This window comes from Oncorhynchus kisutch, linkage group LG1, assembly GCF_002021735.2.
Source record: "Oncorhynchus kisutch isolate 150728-3 linkage group LG1, Okis_V2, whole genome shotgun sequence".
Taxonomy (NCBI): Eukaryota; Metazoa; Chordata; class Actinopteri; order Salmoniformes; family Salmonidae; genus Oncorhynchus; species Oncorhynchus kisutch.
The window spans coordinates 63797067-63816285 of record NC_034174.2 but is presented as its reverse complement, the minus strand read 5'-3'; the positions used below and the strand labels follow the sequence as shown (position 1 = coordinate 63816285).

The 19219-nt window shown below is 42.7% G+C and overlaps 3 protein-coding genes across 3 annotated transcripts in view; 1 reads left to right on the top strand and 2 right to left on the bottom strand.

Moving 5' to 3' along the window:
* LOC109889485 (diacylglycerol kinase epsilon-like) overlaps positions 1 to 7221 on the bottom strand; it is a 9229-nt gene extending 2008 nt beyond the window's left edge. The window contains exons 1-11 of the mRNA XM_020480938.2: positions 6131 to 7221; positions 5646 to 5805; positions 5339 to 5458; positions 4862 to 5005; positions 4118 to 4275; positions 3748 to 3796; positions 3144 to 3257; positions 2689 to 2760; positions 2289 to 2416; positions 1836 to 1947; positions 1 to 1467 (exon numbers count right to left, since the gene is read on the bottom strand). The exon at positions 1 to 1467 is cut by the window's left edge and continues 2008 nt beyond it. Of these exons, the coding sequence (XP_020336527.1) occupies positions 1249 to 1467; positions 1836 to 1947; positions 2289 to 2416; positions 2689 to 2760; positions 3144 to 3257; positions 3748 to 3796; positions 4118 to 4275; positions 4862 to 5005; positions 5339 to 5458; positions 5646 to 5805; positions 6131 to 6582 (1728 nt within the window). The 5' untranslated portion in view covers positions 6583 to 7221 and the 3' untranslated portion in view covers positions 1 to 1248. The remainder of the gene's footprint in view (positions 1468 to 1835; positions 1948 to 2288; positions 2417 to 2688; positions 2761 to 3143; positions 3258 to 3747; positions 3797 to 4117; positions 4276 to 4861; positions 5006 to 5338; positions 5459 to 5645; positions 5806 to 6130) is intronic.
* A 1414-nt stretch (positions 7222 to 8635) lies between these two features.
* On the top strand, positions 8636 to 13095 carry LOC109889496 (uncharacterized protein C17orf67 homolog). The gene is made up of 4 exons (XM_020480950.2): positions 8636 to 8767; positions 11862 to 11950; positions 12267 to 12419; positions 12730 to 13095. Exons 1-3 carry the CDS (start codon positions 8710 to 8712, stop codon positions 12381 to 12383), a joined length of 264 nt encoding a protein of 87 aa, XP_020336539.1. The 5' UTR covers positions 8636 to 8709; the 3' UTR covers positions 12384 to 12419; positions 12730 to 13095.
* Positions 13096 to 14936: 1841 nt separating this feature from the next.
* Positions 14937 to 18767, bottom strand: LOC109889501 (chromobox protein homolog 8). Its single transcript, XM_020480965.2, has 5 exons — positions 18563 to 18767; positions 18420 to 18463; positions 18133 to 18198; positions 17919 to 17985; positions 14937 to 16687 (listed from the first exon to the last, which is right to left on the bottom strand). Exons 1-5 carry the CDS (start codon positions 18629 to 18631, stop codon positions 15824 to 15826), a joined length of 1110 nt encoding a protein of 369 aa, XP_020336554.2. The 5' UTR covers positions 18632 to 18767; the 3' UTR covers positions 14937 to 15823.
* Between the last annotated feature and the right edge of the window lie 452 nt (positions 18768 to 19219).

Below are 19219 nucleotides of genomic sequence, written 5' to 3'. Positions count from 1 at the left end.
GAAATAGAATGGCGAACGCAGTGATTAGACTGGTTCCACAAACCGAGGGACCTGCAGAAGTGCTTAGGGGCAGGTGCGCAGTGTGATTGCATAACAGACAACCTGGAACGCCACCTATAACTTTATATTATGGCTGTAACAAACCTTCTGATATCTCAACTTTGACCTCCCTAAAATGACAAAACAGCATTATTCCTGAATGACATTCCTGAAAGGTGACGGAGATTCAGAAGAAAAATAAATCATTAAAACATTGTGGTAACAAACATTATGACAGTCGACACACCATAGAAATAGAATGGCTAGATGCTAATCTATTTCTATGTGACAGACATAGGGTGTCACCTAGCAGTTTGTCTAGTGATACGCAGCATGAAGACAAAGTGTTTGAAATAAACAATCTTTCCATAGTAGACAACAAACAAAATAGATACGGACAGAGTACTATCATAACTATACTTCTGAACACTTTGAGCAGTCGGTTTTGAGGGACGGTACAATTCTAACTACGTCCTACGGAGTAATTCCTACAGTGCAACAACGAAGTGCCCACACAAAGAGAGGTCTAATCAAGAAAAGGACAAAATATTGCAAAAAAAAAAAAGTAGAAGTACATTTAACAGACAGTGGATTATTGTGGTTGATATTTTGTCTCCAAATATTACACGGTCGAAATGATAAAACCTGTGAATAAATCCTTTAGAAGCATCGGATATTTCACTAGGAATGGTTAACTAAGAGTCCTAAAAAAACTCTTTTTAAGAAATATAGTCAAGTAACGTTTTCTTAAGACTTAGTAACCACTAACTAGTGTCTGTCCAATACAGCACATTGGGGATTTGGCCAACATGGCAGTAACAGTGCATCATCATGAAATAAGAGTAAACAAAACAAACGTCCAGTGATTGACTTACTAATATAAATATATATTCTATCATAGGAGTCGGAGTGTCGAGGTCAACGCTTCCTCTTGAGTCAGGGACACACGGGGTCCATGTTGGGAAACACTGCCAAACTATTCAAACGATAGAACTGTTATAACTATAAAACAAGGGATCAGTGCAAATATACAGCCCATCATCCACTGAAACATCTCCTTCCTTCCTTTACCCCGAGGCGGGAATATGCCTGAGCTCTGGCTTATATCATCATCTGGGGAGTGCAATCGTGGCATTATGTCATCAGCATTTACTACAACGAACAAAGGAGGGGTATGGATGAAACATTGAGGAGGTGGAACTTGGGGGCTCAGGCACGAGCAGAGGAGGGACCTGCTGGCTTGGGAGAGTCATGGGGGGCGGAGCTCTCAGCCTCGGAGGTGCTGGATTCGTCGTCGTCGTCCGTCTGCTCGGCGCTGTGGTAGAGCATGAAGGCCTGGGTCTTGTGGGTGATGGTGATGGTGCACGGGCCCTGGGCCCACGGCTCCCCGTCCACCTGCATGGGCATCCGGGACGTCTTCAGCACCAGCTACAGAGATAGGAAGGGAGAGGTGGTAAGAGAGATGGGCGGAGAAAAGCGAAGGAGGAAAGAGAAGGTTATTTATTTATTTTTTAACTGGAAGAGCTGAACAGCGATGAGCACAGTAAAAACATTTTAAGTACATTGACATTTACTGAACAAGAACTAATCTAACTTTTAAAAGACAAAACTAGCAAATGACCCAGTTACTTATAAAAGATAGCCATTCAAAATGGTACTGTATCTATTCAGCTACGGTCAAAATGACAGAACCAGGAAGGAAACACAGAATACACAAATGTGTCAGGTACACCACTGCTGTCCTCTCACACTGTGGAGATAAACAGCAAGTGGTGGTGATGGTGCTGTAACCTCACCCGGACTGTGTGGGCCTGGCCCAGCCGCACCGGGTTGGCCATCTTGACTTGGATCTGAGCACAGTGGAAGGAGCCAAACACACCCACCACCTCGAGCAGTCCGTCATCCAGCCTGGGGTAGAGGACAGGAGGGAGAAAAAAAAACACATAGAAAACGACACCGTCGAAAAGCGTTATAGAGCATTCATAAAGGCTTCATAAGGCCTAGATATATGCTTCACAAATCACGACATTAGCTTATGAATGATTTCTGAAGCATCTCTAAAAGGTCTTAATATAGAGTATATGAAAGCTTCACAAAAAAGGACAATGTGATTTTGAGTTATGCTTTCAGTGATAATACACAAACAACTTTTCAATGGACATCGTCCGTCTGATGGTAAGGGCTTTCGAAGCCTTGATTGTCTCCATTTCTGTATTGTCTAAAGTCCTGTGTGAGCCAGTGGTGCTCACCGCGTAGGGGGGTAGGGCTCGTCCCCCATGCCCTCCCACAGACGACAGCCTCCGCCCCAGTAGCCGATGTTACACACGATGATGCCCTCCAGACTGGGCAGGGCCACTCTCTCTCCATCCAACTCCAACTGTGGGAGCGCACACACAATATTACTAAATGATATGAGTATCCGCTAGTTCAAGGAGGCATCCAAAGATTATACAACGCACAAAGAATGCTCAAGTTCATTTGAAGTTTGTGACATTTGCCAAGGCAACGGAACATTCTATTAAATTCTTCGAGGCATAGAGGTGAAAGACTGCACAATAGACATGAGAGTCGTTCCATGAGGCCACCGTGTGTGTCTGCCTGTGTGTTGTTCGTGTGTGTCTGCCTGTGTGTTGTTTGTGCACACCTTACCTCAATCCTCTTATCCAGGTCTTTGCATTCTTGAACTAAGCAATCTTTGGTGCCGTACATGAAATATACAGCCTATAAGGAAAGGCAACAGTTTGACTGTTAAAAAGGGGAAAGTAATATGGACAAAGGACACGCGTTATCAAAAGCAGGTCATGTTTGAACAAATTCAAATATTTACTACATTTTCACCCAAATAACCACTCCTAGACTATTCTGAATCAGCCATTTATAGAACAACTAACCACAATTAATATTCAGTAAGTAAAAGCATTTCCAAATGCATTTGACCAAGAGAGAAAAGTAGCATTAAAGAATTCTTTCCAAATTGATGTGTTGACCATTACACTCAAGCAACCACCCTAGAAATGTCCTCTCACACTGTATGTAAATTCTACCACGTGAAGACATTTGCATACGTTTGTGAATATTTTCAGATGCGTCTTTGGCCCACTGACCTTGTTGATGATGCGGCTGGAGAAGAAGGAGGGGGTCTTCTCACGGTGGGTGTGGAAGTTGAGCGCCATCAGGGCATCCGGGCCCACTGAGAAATAGTTATTCATGGACAGGACCTGATGAGAATAGCACACACGAGTTAGGAGGTCCTTTAGTGAGCAAATCAAGAGTATAAAGAGTGAATAAATCAATCACGTAGGCTATTCCAGTAAGCAGGATCATTAAGTTAACCAGCTAACGTTGATAAACAACCATATAACTTGTTTTTCTGGTTCATTAAAAACGCTGAATATGTATATTGGTTGTTGTTTGTCAAGTCAACTATACCTCGTCAATTTTAAGTCCTTCATAAAAATAAGTTATTTCAAGCCATTTTGTACAGTTAGCTGGCTTACTCATTGATACAGCATTCTGGAACAGCCCCATGATTGCAATGGATCACTTGGTTGAGGCATGGTTCTGGCAGTGGCAACACCAGAGTTACAGGTGTGACTCCTGTATGGGCCACACACTGAATACAGTACGTGTTGCTGAATTATATCAAAATGCAGGGCAAATGGACAAGATCAAAAGAGGCTAGCTAGAGGAGGGTGAAATGCAACTCACCTTTGGCTTACGAAAGTAGAGCCCCTTTGAGGCTACCTGAACTTTCCACCTGTCAGGACATGTGGAGATAGAAATGTCATACTGGATCCTTTACAACCATGCTACAACACAAATGGAACTAGGGATATTGAGCTTTGCAGCATAAGCACAGAAGGCTACGTTACATGAGCTTTGTAGCATTAGCACAGGAGGCTATATGACTTGAGCTTCGTAGCATTAGCACAGGAGGCTATATGACTTGAGCTTCGTAGCATTAGCACAGCAGGCTACATGACTTGAGCTTCGTAGCATTAGCACAGCAGGCTACATGACTTGAGCTTCGTAGCATTAGCACAGCAGGCTACATTGCTTCCTCTGGCTCTCCACTGACCTGTCCATCTTGACCACCTCTGCTTCGAGGACGTTCCGGAGCACCTGCTCCACAGGGATCTCCCCGGCGTAGCCCGACCCCCAGCCCAGGGAGTTGGACAGATCGTTCCCTGTGCCCAGGGGCAGGATCATCACCCTGGGGATGAACTGATCTTGGCCCTGGAGACCAATACACACATGTGAAACAGACATCATGGTGCTGCTAACATATCTTCCTCCGATGTCCCTGTTCCCATACCGGGATCAAACCAGTGATCCTATTTCGCCTCTATGGCCTATTTATTGCCTTACCTCCCTACATTTGCACACACTGTACATAGATGTTTCTATTGTGTTATTGACTATAGGTTTGTTTATGTGTAACTCTGTTGTTTTTGTCACACTGCTTGGCTTTATCTTGGCCAGGCTTCAGTTGTAAATGAAAACTTGTTCTCAACTGGCCTACCAGGTTAAATAAAGGTAAATAAAAATGTTCATAAAACACACGTGACCGCCCTCCTTCACAACATACCAACCGTTTGAGCTATCAAAAAATATCTAATGTGATAGCTCCATCGGAAACATCTCAAGCTAGCTGAAAATGTTAAAACAGGCACGCCATCTACAGACGTCTTATTCAATAATAACCAACAACAACAGTAGGTACAGCAACGTTAGTTGCAACAGCAGTTAGGACAGTCTGGCATAGACCTGCACGACTCTCATCTGCTCCTGCCACTGTCATGTTACACAAACACAGCTTTACCTTGAGCTTCATGGTGTCGATGGCATCCAGCACCCAACCCACGGTTCCGTCCCCGCCACACACCAGCACCCTAACACTGCCTGGAGGCAGCAGGGTGCACAGCTGCAGAGCCTTAGAGGGAGGCAGCTCCGACAGGTCAAACACCTGAGAGAGGAGGGGAGGAGAAAGAAAAGGAAAGGAGAGAGGAAAGGAGAGGAGGAGGAGAGGAGACGAGTAGAGGAGAGAGGAAAGTAGACGAGAGAGGAAAGGAGAGGAGGAGAGGATAGCAGACAGAAAATGTATGATATGGGAGGAAACAAAGTGGAAAAGGTGGACGGGAAGGGAGGGAGATGTTTATGCATCCCACCATCACCGAGCCACCTCCACAATCACTTTAACTAGAAAGATTGCCTACTGTGCACCAGTTCAATTTGACCTAGAGATCTTAATAATTCCATAATATGCTCCTACAGGATGCTACACAGAGGACTGACTGACCTGGACAGGGTTGAGGATGGTGCGGAACTCTCCAAGCAGAGCCTCCCCCATGTTGTTCCCACTGCGAGTGTTGGCCAGGACCAGCACTGGAGTCCAGCTGCTCCCACAGGCAGACGCCAGCTAGACACACAGTTACATTTGTTTAATTTCACCTTTATTTAACTAGGCAAGTCAGTTAAGAACAAATTCTGACTGACTCAAGAGGGACTGGTAGTCGCTAGTAATGCAACCACACAATCGGTCCCCATCCACCATTTGGGCCACCATAACCCCAGACACCGACCCCTCCCTGGGTGTGACCTCTGACCTTGCTGTACTCATCGGGATGCCTGCGGCGGAGCTTGTTGACGTGGTGGAGGTAGTGAGGGGGGATGATGAGGCTGCGGAACTCGCCCAGCTCACACTGCTCCCCGTCCGACAGGCTGGCCTTGCAGTCATCGTGCACCATTGTCTGACACCACACACACCTGCCAAGGGACAAACACACACCCATCAGTGGATCAAGCGCAATTTTTGTGGCGCTCACTGTAATGACAAGGCAAAAGGTGGACAGAGAGCTGGTTAAGAATTGTACACATGAAAGGAAAAGGACATGATATTAATTCCTGTCAATTTGTAAATAAAGCAATTTCAGCTTCCACATGATTGAAGTATTACAAATAAAACCCTCCTTCTTTCGTGCCAAAACCAGACAAATGTTAACGCCTTCGCATCCTGCTGGGCTTCACTTTGATTAATGTGGCAGACATTAATTCACACACAAACGACAGCCTAGAAGCAAAATAATATTACCTGAAGTCACACAGCTTCGGTTGGTTCCCACATTGCTCCTTGCAGACCACACAGACACTGCAGAGAGGGACGTTTCCCCGGACCCAGCGGTGCTCTAGTGTCCCATCCGCTTGGGACGGAGCCATAATCTCTTTGCAAACAAGGCTCCGGTCGGCCCGACGCAGGCATGTCTCGTCGGCGCACACTCCGCAGCAGTCGCAGAATGCCCCTTGTAGAATGTGTTGTTGGCATACACAGCAGTAGGTGGGCTTGTTGAACAGGTCGGTGCAGTGCCAGCCGTGCTTGCTCTTGCGGAAGAAGTCTTTCATGTGTATTTTCCGTTTGGAGCGTTGGACACTGCACCACAATGTAATGATCACGGGCACTACGACAGCGAGAGAGGTCCAAAACAGGAGTGTCCACTCTTCCCGTGACGATTGGTCACGGTTTCCCTCGTCCCCCTCCATTGACATCCGAAGTAGAGTGGTTGGTATTAACGTGAATAAACTAATCAAATCATAGAATATCACGAGAATTCATATAAACATTGTGCGCAAGGCGCGCGCATCATGGTGTCCATGCAATAGCTACGATAAAATGACAACCTTCTCGTGTAGCGAAATACGCACAAAACAAGGCTCGAGCGAGATTGTAAACAATGACTGCCGTGATTTTTTTGTGTGCAAAAGACGTAGCTAGACGACGACCACCAACATTTGAAACATTAGCTTATTGTTGTTGTTATCAGAAGCTATGCTAGATATAGTTACTGGGCACCTGATGTGCTCCTCACCTCTCCAGCAATGACTACATTAAAAGCTAGTAATCAATCGTCTGTAAAAAAAATAAAGTTTTTAAAAACATCGAAACGCATGCACAAGAATGTATAATATTAAAGGTTGCATTGAAGTGACAGCTTCATTACTATATCAATAACGCGATTTAACAATAGATTCGTCGATAAAAACATATGTCCAATCCCAAACAGTTGCCTTCCCACCTAATGGCAGTGTTCAAGCGCGTCAAAACCGTGTTGTATCATGGGTACATTTTGACTGACTGATCTGCAAATAATATTGAGCCGTGATTTACATAGAGATAGATATAGGACTCATCTTTGTATCTGTGCAATTATAGCGTCTGTAACAACTTGGGTAGCGCCATTGAGGCTATCTCCATTTTGAAGTAATCCATTTTCTTCTTCCCGATTGGCTGATCCCTCCCGATGACCCGGTTGGACAAAACTCCAAAAGGGTTACTAGGAGGGATAAGCCAATTAAGTCCCACCCACTTGACTACATTAAAATGGTGGAAGCCCTCAATGGCACTGCCCATGCTAATAGCTCTTTGGCCACTAGAGGCCTCTATCATTCTCTATGGTTATTTATGATGCAATGTGATTTGTAAATCAGTTAGTTTCGAGTCGTCTTTAAAGCGGGCTGCAATGTCGAACGAGCCGATTATTAATAGTGTCGTCCGTTTTAATTGGCCAATATGCTTAACGTAAACCATGACGTAAGTTTTTACGTAGTGCTCAGCTGACTCTGGCAACTGAATAACATATCATATATTGTTGAGGGGAAAGATTTAGAGCTGTTTTATTTTATTTTACTTTATTTTGAGCTTTTCGTTCAGTATATTAAAATAGTATTACTAACATTTGCCTTAAAGGCATCAAGACACATCTACATAAAATATTTATGTTATAAACGCAGACAGAGCTTCACATTCACTGATAGGCCTATTAGGATGTCATTTCTTAAATCTTATATTTAGGAAAGGCAGACACGTTATTTGTGCATTTATACATGATGATAGAAAGAAGTTGAACAATAACTTTATTACATTACATTTGGCTGGAATGAATGTTAAAAACTAGGTAAACTGTCAAAAAATCTTGCAATCCAAACAGCGATAAGGCCAAATCACTATTTTCACGGCACTTCCATAATGATGCAGGTTTGCAGGTTAATTTACGAAGGAAATTATGATACTGAGGTTAAGGTTTGGATAGGGTTATGGTTAGCGAAAATGCTATCCTAACCTGCTACGGAAATCACTTTGTATTGAAGTTCCGTAAAAATAAAAGTGTGGCCCAAGGCCGATAAGGCACATGGCCTAGTTTCCGGGAAACCGAGGACAAAACAGAAAACAGCCTTTAAAAATCCCTTCCTTGCGAAAAACACATCCATTAATCCATGACAAATTATCTCTGTATAAAATGAGTTTTGCGCGCCATCTAGTGGATAGAATCAGCTTTGCAAATTTGAAATCTTCACGCTAAAACTGCAACTGGATACAGATGTAATTCATGCTAGAAGAATAATCTATTTGAGTACGGTATCAAAGTTCAAACTGATGAAAAACAAGTACATTGCATGCTATAATCAACACCAAATAAATATACAAATAAATAAATGTCACATGCCAGAACAGCAGGCACAGTGACACCCAACAGATGTTTTCACAGTTATGTGACCCAGTTTTGTAATATTTGGATTGGGGAGGTGATCGGTGACGTAGAGGAGAATTTACCCCCTCATCTCCTACGGACTGGGGTCTCAGTGCAGAAGTAGCCGGGCAGGTGAGCTGAGACCAAGATGAAGAAGTTTGTGGCATTTTCCCTCTGTCTGGTCCTCCTGACCATCTACACAGCAGGTAGGCTCATTTTGAAGAGGTCAATTGCCTTTAGAAAAATGTATTAATTAACCTTTTGGTGGCTTTTGAGTCTTTTAGATGTCTCTAATAAAAGTTTATTTTTGCATTTTTTTCTCAATTTTAATGCAATAGAAATGTTGTTTTAAGAAAATATGAATATGCAGTTGTTATGTAGTAATTAATGCTGTAATTTATATGCTCAAATACATGCATAAGAAAAGTAATTACTGCATAATTAAACTTACAAAATAAGTTTTTGTGCAATTCAATCATATGCACAGAAAAGCAAATATTGTGTTGTGTCATTGTAACTAGTAAATATTAAACTAAATACATTTCTGTTGTATGAAGATATTGCATGAAAATATGAAAATAAGCTAAACACATAATTGCTCATGTAAAACCAAACAAATATGACCTCATTGTTTTAACTGCAGACACATAGCTCATTTAAATACTGCATTGTATTACAATATCATGTACTTCCATTTTGAAGCTCTTATCAATGCAGTTTCAAAATCATTGCAAAAAGCCTACATGAGCCCTGGGTGGTGCTTTGCCACGTCGCTGTGTGTGCCTGGCGCTGTTGACAGAGCCAGCCAGGTTCAGTTTAATACCCCCTCGCAGGTTGGCCTTTGGGGGTCACGTGCTCCATGGGCTGGCCTGGCTCTCTGGAGAGTGGGGGAAATGAATGGGTACTTTGTTGCTCCACCAAAAAACAGCCTCCTAATGATATTCTGCTGCTGCTGGGGGACAGACAGAGACAGACCTCTATGAGACTAGGGCCTGCTTCTCAAATGGCACCCTATTCTCTAAATAGTGCACTACTTTTGACCAGGGCCCAGTGCACTATATAGGGAATAGGGTGCCATTTGGGATGTAGAACAGGGGCTGTTGATCTGCATCCTCAGCCTGGTACATTAGAGAGTACACGGCTCGACATGTACTATCCAAACAAACAGCAGCTTCTCCCCTATATCCTGCACACGCTGGGTGTGTGATGAGGGGGTTGTTGTTGACTGTGTCGAAATCTAATGCAAGTTTTTCTTCACGTTTAATGGCTGCAACTGAAATGGCAAGTCTGGAAAAGTAGGTTAATGTTGTGTTTTGAGTTATAAAAGTCAAGAGCAACCAGATAGATACAGGAGGAAAGAGTGGATGACAAATAATGACTGATTTCAGGAAAATGACAAGAATATTGTTTTTGGTATATTGTGCACAAAGTACCCTATGTCACTGATGGTTGTAATATTTTTGTTTGAGATAGATGGAGCCAAATGAAGGTTGACATTCATTGTCATGAATCTTGTCCTGGAGGCAGAACTGAGCAACTTTCTGCTAGATGGGCCAGCTGCTAAGTCAAAATTGGCTTTAAAGTTAGGGTTAGCGGTGTGGTTAAGGTTATGGTTAAGGTTAAGGTTATGCCTACATACAGTGCCTTTGGAAAGTATTCAGACCCCTTGACTTTTTCCACATCCAGAGATGTTTGATCAGGATCAAGTCTGGGCTCTGGCTGGGCCACTCAAGGACATTCAGAGACTTGTCCCGAAGCCACTCATGCATTGTCTTGGCTGTGTGCTTATGATTGTTGTCCTGTTGGAAGGTGAAGCTTCGCCCCAGTCTGAGGAACTGAGCACTCTGGAGCAAGTTTTCATCAAGGATCTCTCTGTACTTTTCTCTGTTCATCTATGCCTCGTTCCTGACTATTCTCCCAGTCCCTGCCACTGAAAAACATCTCCACAGCATGATGCTGCCACCACCATGCTTCACCGTAGGGATCGTGCCAGGTTTCCTCCAGAGGTGACGCTTGGCATTTAGGCAAAAGAGTTCAATCTTGGTTTCATCAGACCAGAGAATCTTGTTTCTCATGGTCTGAGAATCTTTAGGTGCCTTTTGGCAAACTCCAAGCGGGCTGTCTTGTGCCTTTTACTAAGGAGTACATTTTTTGGTACCCTTCCCCAGATCTGTGCCTCGACTCAATCCTGTCTCGGAGCTCTAGGGACAATTCCTTCGACCTCATGGCTTGGTTTTTGCTCTGACAACTGTGAGACATTATATAGACAAACATTTCTAAAAATGTGTTTTTGCTTTGTCATTATGTGGTATGGTGTGTAGATTGCTGTGGACATAAACATTTGATCAGCTTTAGAAGAAGGCTGTAACGTAACAGAATGTGGAAAAAGTCAAGGGGTCTGAAAACTTTCTGAATGCACTGCATCAGTACATACACACAATATCTAGGTCTAATAAATAGTGCAGTGCAAATTACAATACAATATATATAAAATGACTGTGTCGATTCACAGTTCCCTTTGTGTCCTTTTATCTGTTTTTTGAAACTAGTTTATTACTAGCTTGAGTTGCCTGGGGTGGCAGAGAGTTCCACGTAGTCATGGCTCTCTTTAATGCTGTGTGTTTCCCAGCCTCTGTTCTGGACCTGGGGACTGTGAAGAGACCTCTGGCTGCATGACTTGTGTTGTACCAATGGGTGTTCGAACTGTGTGCCAACTGCTTGAACAGACAGCTCAGTACCTTCAACACATCAATATCTCGCACAAAGACCAATAGTGATGCATTCAATCTCTCCTCAACTTTGACCCAGGAGAGACTGACATGCATGATACTGACACATTCCCTCCGTGTACATCGAAGTGCGATACATGCTGCTTTGTACTGGACCAACTGCAATTTACCTTTGTCCTTCTTTGCCGCACATGACCACACAGCTGGGCAGTAGTCCAGGTGAAACTACACATGACCACACAGCTGGGCAGTAGTCCAGGTGAAACTACACATGACCACACAGCTGGGCAGTAGTCCAGGTGAAACTACACATGACCACACAGCTGGGCAGTAGTCCAGGTGAAACTACACATGACCACACAGCTGGGCAGTAGTCCAGGTGCGACAAAACTATGACTTTGTAAGACTTTGTGGCTCTGCCAGCTAGTGACCACTTTGCAGAGCTGCCTCCAGGGCAAAACGTATGACAATAAATGCCAACCTGCGTAGGCAAACAGTGATGTTGCACAGTCAGCTCTTTGAAAACGAAGGGATATGGATGTCTTGAAATGCTTCCTCTCTCTATCGCCAGATGCAAACCCAATCATCAAGGAGAGCTATGCTAAGCAACTTCTGCGGACCAAGAGGCAGAAGCCTGGCCACCCCGATGAGCCAATGAGGGTAAAGTTCAAAGTGGAAAGGGCACAATTAGAAACCTGCAGCGGTGTGCTCATCCTTCTAAGAATCCATAAAAAAATGTTCACTTAACGGTTACCCTGTCATTTCTTCTGTTTTGATATGATAATGAGAGCTGCTTACGGCTTGATAAATGAACGGCATTCTCTCTCTCTCTCTCTCTCTCTCTCTCTCTCCCTCTCTCTCTCTCTCTCTCTCTCTCTCTCTCTCTCTCCCTCTCTCTCTCTCTCTCTCTCTCTCTCTCTCTCTCTCTCTCTCTCTCTCTCTCTCTCTCTCTCTCTCTCTGTATCACCCTGTACAGGAGCACTTGCTCCACATGCAGGTTCTGGATCAGAGGGCCCAGGAGATCAACCTGGAACACTGGCTGAACCCCCACTGCTACCCCCGCTGTGACAGGAACTACGGACACCCTGTCTAACCCCCAGTGACCTCGCCTTGACTCCTCACAGCCCAGGTCCCTGTCTGTCCGACAGAACCATAAAACATGCCTGCTTGGGTCCCCTGAGTCATGTTCAGTAGGGAACAGAGTAGCAAAATGCTGTGTAACAAAAAAAGTACTAGAAAGTACATAATATCACCACGTTTCGGACAATATTCTGTTTCCTGCCTATTGAACACAATGTACAGTGCCCATAATTAGCCTATAGGATGAAGTTGCCTTCTGACGCTGATCAGTTTTGTATTTCCCTCCTGATTGGTTATAGTTAGAATTGGGGTAAACTGGGTAAACTGATTCCAGATACATTATTTTTTTTTGTCTACAGGAGAACAACTTTTTTTCTGTGTGGCGGAGGGCGCTGACGGCAAGAATGATGTCGACAACTGTGATGACGACATGATGATGATGACTATGATAATGATATGAGGGTGAAGCTCGGAGTGTAACTCTACCACATGCATTTCATGATGAAGCCTCAGCAGGGAACATTAGTGGCCATCAATAGAGATGTCCACAGCCTATTCCAGCAGCATTAGCGTATAGGAAACGTGTTAAATGATGTTAACATCATAGAGGATACATAATCAGTTTATATGTTGATACAGTTATGAGAAATTATACATTGTATTATGTAAAACAATGTTTAAAAAACAATCATTGAATAAATAATCTAATCAAATTTTAAAAAATGCTGGAATCTTGGTGTGTTCTTCTTTGGGTTTTGAAGTAGGACTTCAGTTGGACTTTAGAGAAAATAAAAACTAAGAAAGAGGAACTGTGAACTGGTCATGTGGGTTGACCCCGCTGCTGATCCGGGGTTACTATCGTAGTTTACTGATGTTTGGGCAATTTTAGACAGTGCCCTTCTCTCAAGTTCACTGTGTGACTCTGCACTGTGCTGTTACTTTCTCGCGCAGGAGGCTCTACAGAAGAACGGCATGCTATTGACCACAATGAACAACAAATTGTGAAAGGAAAGAGGGGAATTATTTGATACAGAGTATTCAACGCTTTATCGCAGCTAAACTGAATGGCCGGGAGCACTAGGCTAAATCCTACGCAGTTCTGGACGTGTGAAGGGAGTAAATATATCCAGACAATAACAAATCCAGTTATTCTCCGAAGTGAATGTCGTACAAATCATTTTTAACATTGCGTAATATATCAATAAACTGATAATATATATGGCCGTATACGACTGAACCGGCACACATTTTACACGCAATTTAAGAAATGTGCTATTGATGTTTGTGCTGATTGATTGCCAAAAATATCGAACAATTATTAATGCATTTGGTCAAATTTGTTAGGAACTTTTATTGTATTGTATTATATCCCCATGATTCAATGACAACATCTAACCCCCGACGTGTGTTTCACCTGGAGAAATTGCACTGTAGCCTATCAGTAGTCAGATTGTTCAATTATTATCTGCTTGTGGCATGCGAGCATCATTGAATGATTCTGCAAAACGAATGCACCCATAGGCGTACAAATAGGCTACTAGAACCAACCAAGTAAAAAAAAAACGAGTAAGCACGCAACAATCATGCAAATTGATCATAACATTTAAGCCATCGCCTATACTGAAATGACCAGTCTTTTGTCAGGCAGATGCATTCCTGTCAGACATAAGTGTAATAGCAGGTTATAACACATTATATATTTCGTAGGCAATCTATTATAGTTCTGATGACATGTTTGGTAACACAGGCCTACCTACCTTGTGACCCAGCATAACCAGTGTGTCCATTCCGCAGATACCGATGGGCGCTTCTCTATGATTTGAGAAAATTTGAAGGCCAATATAATTTTGCAGAAGTACAATTAAATTCTTCCTGTAGGCCCAATGTTAACCACTTAAAATAATTGTAGGCTGCGATTTTTTCTGTGAAGAGCTTTCAGGACCTCTGAGGACAGCACAATTACATTTAAATAGAATTCAATAAAACAACTCTTATTAAAATGCTTTGTCACCTGTCTCTGAGTCACAACTACCCTATTCTTTTAGAAATCTTTGTCATTTTAATAGATACAAGACAGTGAAGTTAGTATTTTTAATGAACGCAGATAGGGCTATAGATTTGAGTTGCGTCCTGATTTGTTTTGAAACTATCTGAATCATTACAAAATATATAAACCAAGGTCTAGGCCTTTGTGGACCTTTGCCAAAACACACTAATAATCTCAATGAAAAATAGGACCTATTTCTCTGCTATAATTGACACTACCATATTGCTAAGAAAATGTCATTACGCACCACGGCAAAGAATAGGTGAGCCTATTCCTACAGTTGGCTATAAATCAGAAATATGGTCAACGTTATTCTTTACACTATTTGAAATTAAGACAACGGAAACATGCAAACTAAAACAACTTCTTAAATTAAAAAAATCCCATGTCACCAAAAGATTTCTGAAACCTGTAATTTCATAAAGCACATTTGCAATTATCATCAGTCCTTTTCACAGCCAAGGCAAACCATGAATCAGAAAATCAGAAGGAAGAAATCATGACAACCAGAAACAGACACAATTTCAACAAGTTTACTGGAAAGCATCTCAAAAGCAAACTGTGACATCAGGTTGTGATCATCCTGTTACATTGAAAGCATTTGATTTGTATGTCCAACACAGATGTCAACAGAAAGCCCTTGTGTATAATATGTCAATATAAGTTCTTCGACAAAGACAGCGTCATAAACACCAAGCAGCCTTCCCATTTTTATTAACAGCTTATAAAAAAATCTGGAAACAAGATCGACATCTGCTCAACTACTGACCTATAGCATTGTAAAGGCTATATAAACTCTTATAGAGAACATGTAGGTCAACAAGACATAGATTTGATACACTTTTTTTATTAAACCTTCCAAAAAGTGCTTGATAAACATTTGAAATGAATAGGGTAAGCTACACCTCAAACTGAAATGGCATGACCTGGAACAAATAGTTCACACTATAATTGGCCTAGGATTTCTCCATATACATTTTTCTCATTGGACATGTGAAATCAAATGACAAATGTGCCCACATCATACCTCTAACATTTAAAAGGTACTAGCTTGACATAAATATAGCCTGTCTGACAACGTATACTGTTAGTTCAAAAGTGGATCGTTGAAAACTACAAGCTGTTTGTAAACAAGTAAATGCTGTACACAAGGCATGCAACTCTTTCAAATAGCCTATGGGTGGTGATTAGCTTCAATGGACTTCCTTTCATTTTGGTCGTTACATTTAATAGACTTCCAACTATATTATATTTATACACATATGCACATACAATCCTGCAATTTGCTTTTATACATTACATAAAAAATCTGACTGATAAATGACACTATAAAGTCTGGACTTTTCCAAATAATTTGATACAAGATTGACAGAGAGACAGCTGAAGACAATTAAAATCAGAGCCAATCATCTTTTATCTTTGAAGAATCCTTGATCTGTGCTACTCTCCCGGATAGTCACTGTCAAAAAGTTTGTGGTCACATCAGTCACCAGAACCTTCTCCACGTTGTTCATGCAAGGCTTCCAAGTCACTTCGTCTGTTTGGCCCAGGATCCGTGACACAGGGATTTTGGCGATGAGTGAAGGCTTCCCCCTCTGTGGAAGCTCTTCGCTGGGTTGATGCACATTCTTTTTGGATAGGTGCTTTAGGTGTGGAGGGGATAAGTAATTTGAGGGGCATTCTTTAGTCCTGCAGGCCTGGGAGTCAGAGCCTATTCTGTGTGAGTGCAACAAGCCCCTGTCTGGGCCGTAGTGCTGCTGTGTGCTCCCACTAGCCACGGGCCTCATCTGCTTGTGAGGATAACCACCCAGCTCCACCTGGGGCCTTTGGGCTAGTTTAATCCCCCTCATCTCAGACCCCCTCTCTTCACCATCAGACAGGCCCAGCTTGGCCAGTTTGAGTGGGCTGTATGTCGCCTGCTCCTCTGCCCTCCTCTTGTGGGGCTCTGTGGCGGCAGAAGTAGCATTGAAGGGATTGTCCTTAAATCGCAGCTTGGGTTTGGGCCCTCTCTTCTTGGGGACAATCACAAAGCCATCGGGGCCTGGGGGCCTCTGGAGGACTGGTTGACGGTGCTCTCGGACTGGTTCTGGGGGCCTGACCCGCACACTCTCGCCCCTGTTGACGGTGCTGGGTGGAAAGATGGTGGGGACCACGGCCCTCAGCCCCTCTCGGGCTCTGGGGGTGATGACAGGCTCTGGGGTTGGGTAGGTGACGCGTATCCCCCGGACCGCATCGCTCCTGAACTCGTATGATTTGGCTTTAGCTTGAGCCTAAATGGGGAAGGAAACCAGAGAATAACCACTTTTGAATTGGGGAAAATCTTAACAACAAAGATGGAAAATTGAAAGTAGGCTACTGCCGATGGCAATATGGGCAATGTTTTTCCACTGCTCCAATTTCAGTGGGTATAATGTTCTCTTTCATAAGGACAGATTTAAAATGTCAGTTGAGGATACTCTTTGTCATTATAGATATATAATACGAGTATGCCAGCAGCTTTATAATGGCTTAATAAATAATGTGCACTTGCAATTAGCAAAACAATGTTATAACAAAGAGTATAATTGTAACAATACATGTATACAATTATAAATGAAGACCATAGACAAACTCTTCACTTGGCATAATATCCCCTGAAGAATTTACAGGCTACACCAGTTTGTTAGCATTTTTACATTTTCACAATAGTTACTTGTTATATATGTATTTTCAGCTCAGTTTGAAAACATCTATTTACAGGCCTCGGAGAGAACCTGCACTCTAAATAAGATGCTGGTATTAAGCTATTTTCATAGTCGGCTCTCGATAAAGCCTGGTGCATTCGTTTGATGACGTCTTCAGAGTTTAAGATTTCATTCAAAACCAATCTCATGCAAACGTTTGGTATTAGCTATAACGATTGCTTTACTCATTATTACACGCAAAACGTAATAACTTTCAACCGTGCCGAATAATCGATGCACGCCTGAATAGATGAACCCTCGCTTTTATAAGCACATTTTATGTGCCGCACCTGTAGGCCTACATTGAGTTCATTTCGAAATATAAACAATTAACCTGGCATGTTTATTGATCAATTTGGCTACCTGTCAATCCAAAACAATTTACCATGATTCGGTTCAATTAGGGTAAAACAAATTGAGGTCTATTAGCACCAGCTTAACTAACTAATTTCCCTAAATACACATTCACACCTCCACAAATACACATCCAGCACTAAATATGATTTTGCCTTAATACCAGTACACAAAAGGTGATTATCATGGGAAAACGTGACATCCTTCGGGATCCTTCAAACTCGCACATTCACGTGTTAGTGCAACAACAGCTATTTATTAATTAACCAGATGAAGACCCTGTGGATACATAGTGGGTGGAGACTGGTATGTTTACATGCCACATGCTAGAAATCGTGTCCAACCATGCAGCCATAAATTCAGTAGATTTCATTGCGTGTTGGATGGATTATTTTCAACAATGCATGCATATCAACATAGCTACCTTTAGCAGGAATGTCTTCGGTTTCGGGCCTCTCTTTTTGGGCCCAAATAGTTCCCTTTCGCGCTCCCTGAAACAGCAAGACACCCATTTTGAGTATCAAGAGAGCGAAGTGCAATAGGCGACTTGCGTGACGGATGCATTTTATTTTGCTGTGCTGCTAACATTGCATGCAATGAATGTACAACATGAACAGGCCCATATCCATTCAATTTACCTCTCTTCGAAAGCGACGAAGAGGCGGGAGTCCAAGATATTTTCCTCCGGTTCCCAAGTGCTAAATCTATGGAGAAAATACAATTGACAGGGGTTAGTTTTCCACCACATTGGGAAAGCAAGCATAGATACGGGCTAACGTTAGCTAGCTTGCTAACACTGCAAGCGTGCTGCGCTGACTTTGTCACTAGCATATGCCACCTAGCTAGCAAGCGAACGCTACAGCTAGCAGTCAGCAACATCCATGTAGAAGCAAGGTTCTCTTGCATTAAATTCAACGCAACTTACTTCGGTGACCAGCCCTTCCATTTCACAAGGTATTCCATTCGACCCTGCGTGTCATCAGAAATATAAAAAAGAACGCTTCGTTAGGGAACAGCAGTGGCGCGTCAAAATAGATTATGCAAGTTAGGAAAATGTGTTTCACATACTCTCCTTATTCGGCGTTTGATGATAGATTCGGCTGCGAAAACCCGTTCCCCAACTGCAGACAGCTCCATGTTTACTTCAATCCAGCTACCGTTAACTAAAGCTTGGTGGTGAACGCTAGATATTTTTCTCCGCTGTCTCGCAGAGTGAATTCCAGACAGCCCATAATACTCCTGCACAGAAAAGACGTCATCAAAGAAATCATGTGTTGCCTAGGAACCGCAGTTGGTGGAACCATTTAGAGAAAGCCCATTGGGTTAGCCGTTGCTACGTGCCCGCGGTTGCTAGGTGAGTAGGAGGAGCGTCCACTTCTGAAAATTCTTGAGGGGAAAATGGTGGCTTTAGCGCGGTGGATCAATTATTCGGATTATTCGGTCTTTAAAAACATATGTCGCCAGATATTAAACGCAGAACATGTGCAGAATGAAAAGAAATGAACAACGTTCCTCAAATGTAATACGCCAAAGAGGTGAAGGAAAGCAGATTGGATGTGTGCACATTTCAGTTATCAGCTGATCTGTCATACAATATTTCAGTATTAAAGTGCTCTTAATCAATAGCCTACAGTCATGTAGGCTAATTGTATGAGGAGACTAGGAGACAATATAGGCCTAAAGGAAATGTCCTATGTCTAAATAGAACATAGGCTATAGATCACA

Excerpts from the sequence above, each read along its gene's own strand:
- LOC109889496 (XM_020480950.2), top strand. The coding sequence starts at position 8,710 with ATGAAGAAGTTTGTGGCATTTTCCCTCTGTCTGGTCCTCCTGACCATC. Across the intron at positions 8,768-11,861 it reads CCTGACCATCTACACAGCAG|ATGCAAACCCAATCATCAAG; the intron begins GTAGGCTCATTT and ends CTCTATCGCCAG. Across the intron at positions 11,951-12,266 it reads ACCCCGATGAGCCAATGAGG|GAGCACTTGCTCCACATGCA; the intron begins GTAAAGTTCAAA and ends CACCCTGTACAG.
- LOC109889501 (XM_020480965.2), bottom strand. The coding sequence starts at position 18,631 with ATGGAGCTGTCTGCAGTTGGGGAACGGGTTTTCGCAGCCGAATCTATC. Across the intron at positions 18,464-18,562 it reads TCAAACGCCGAATAAGGAGA|GGTCGAATGGAATACCTTGT; the intron begins GTATGTGAAACA and ends GATGACACGCAG. Across the intron at positions 16,688-17,918 it reads CGAAGACATTCCTGCTAAAG|GCTCAAGCTAAAGCCAAATC; the intron begins GTAGCTATGTTG and ends TTCCCCATTTAG.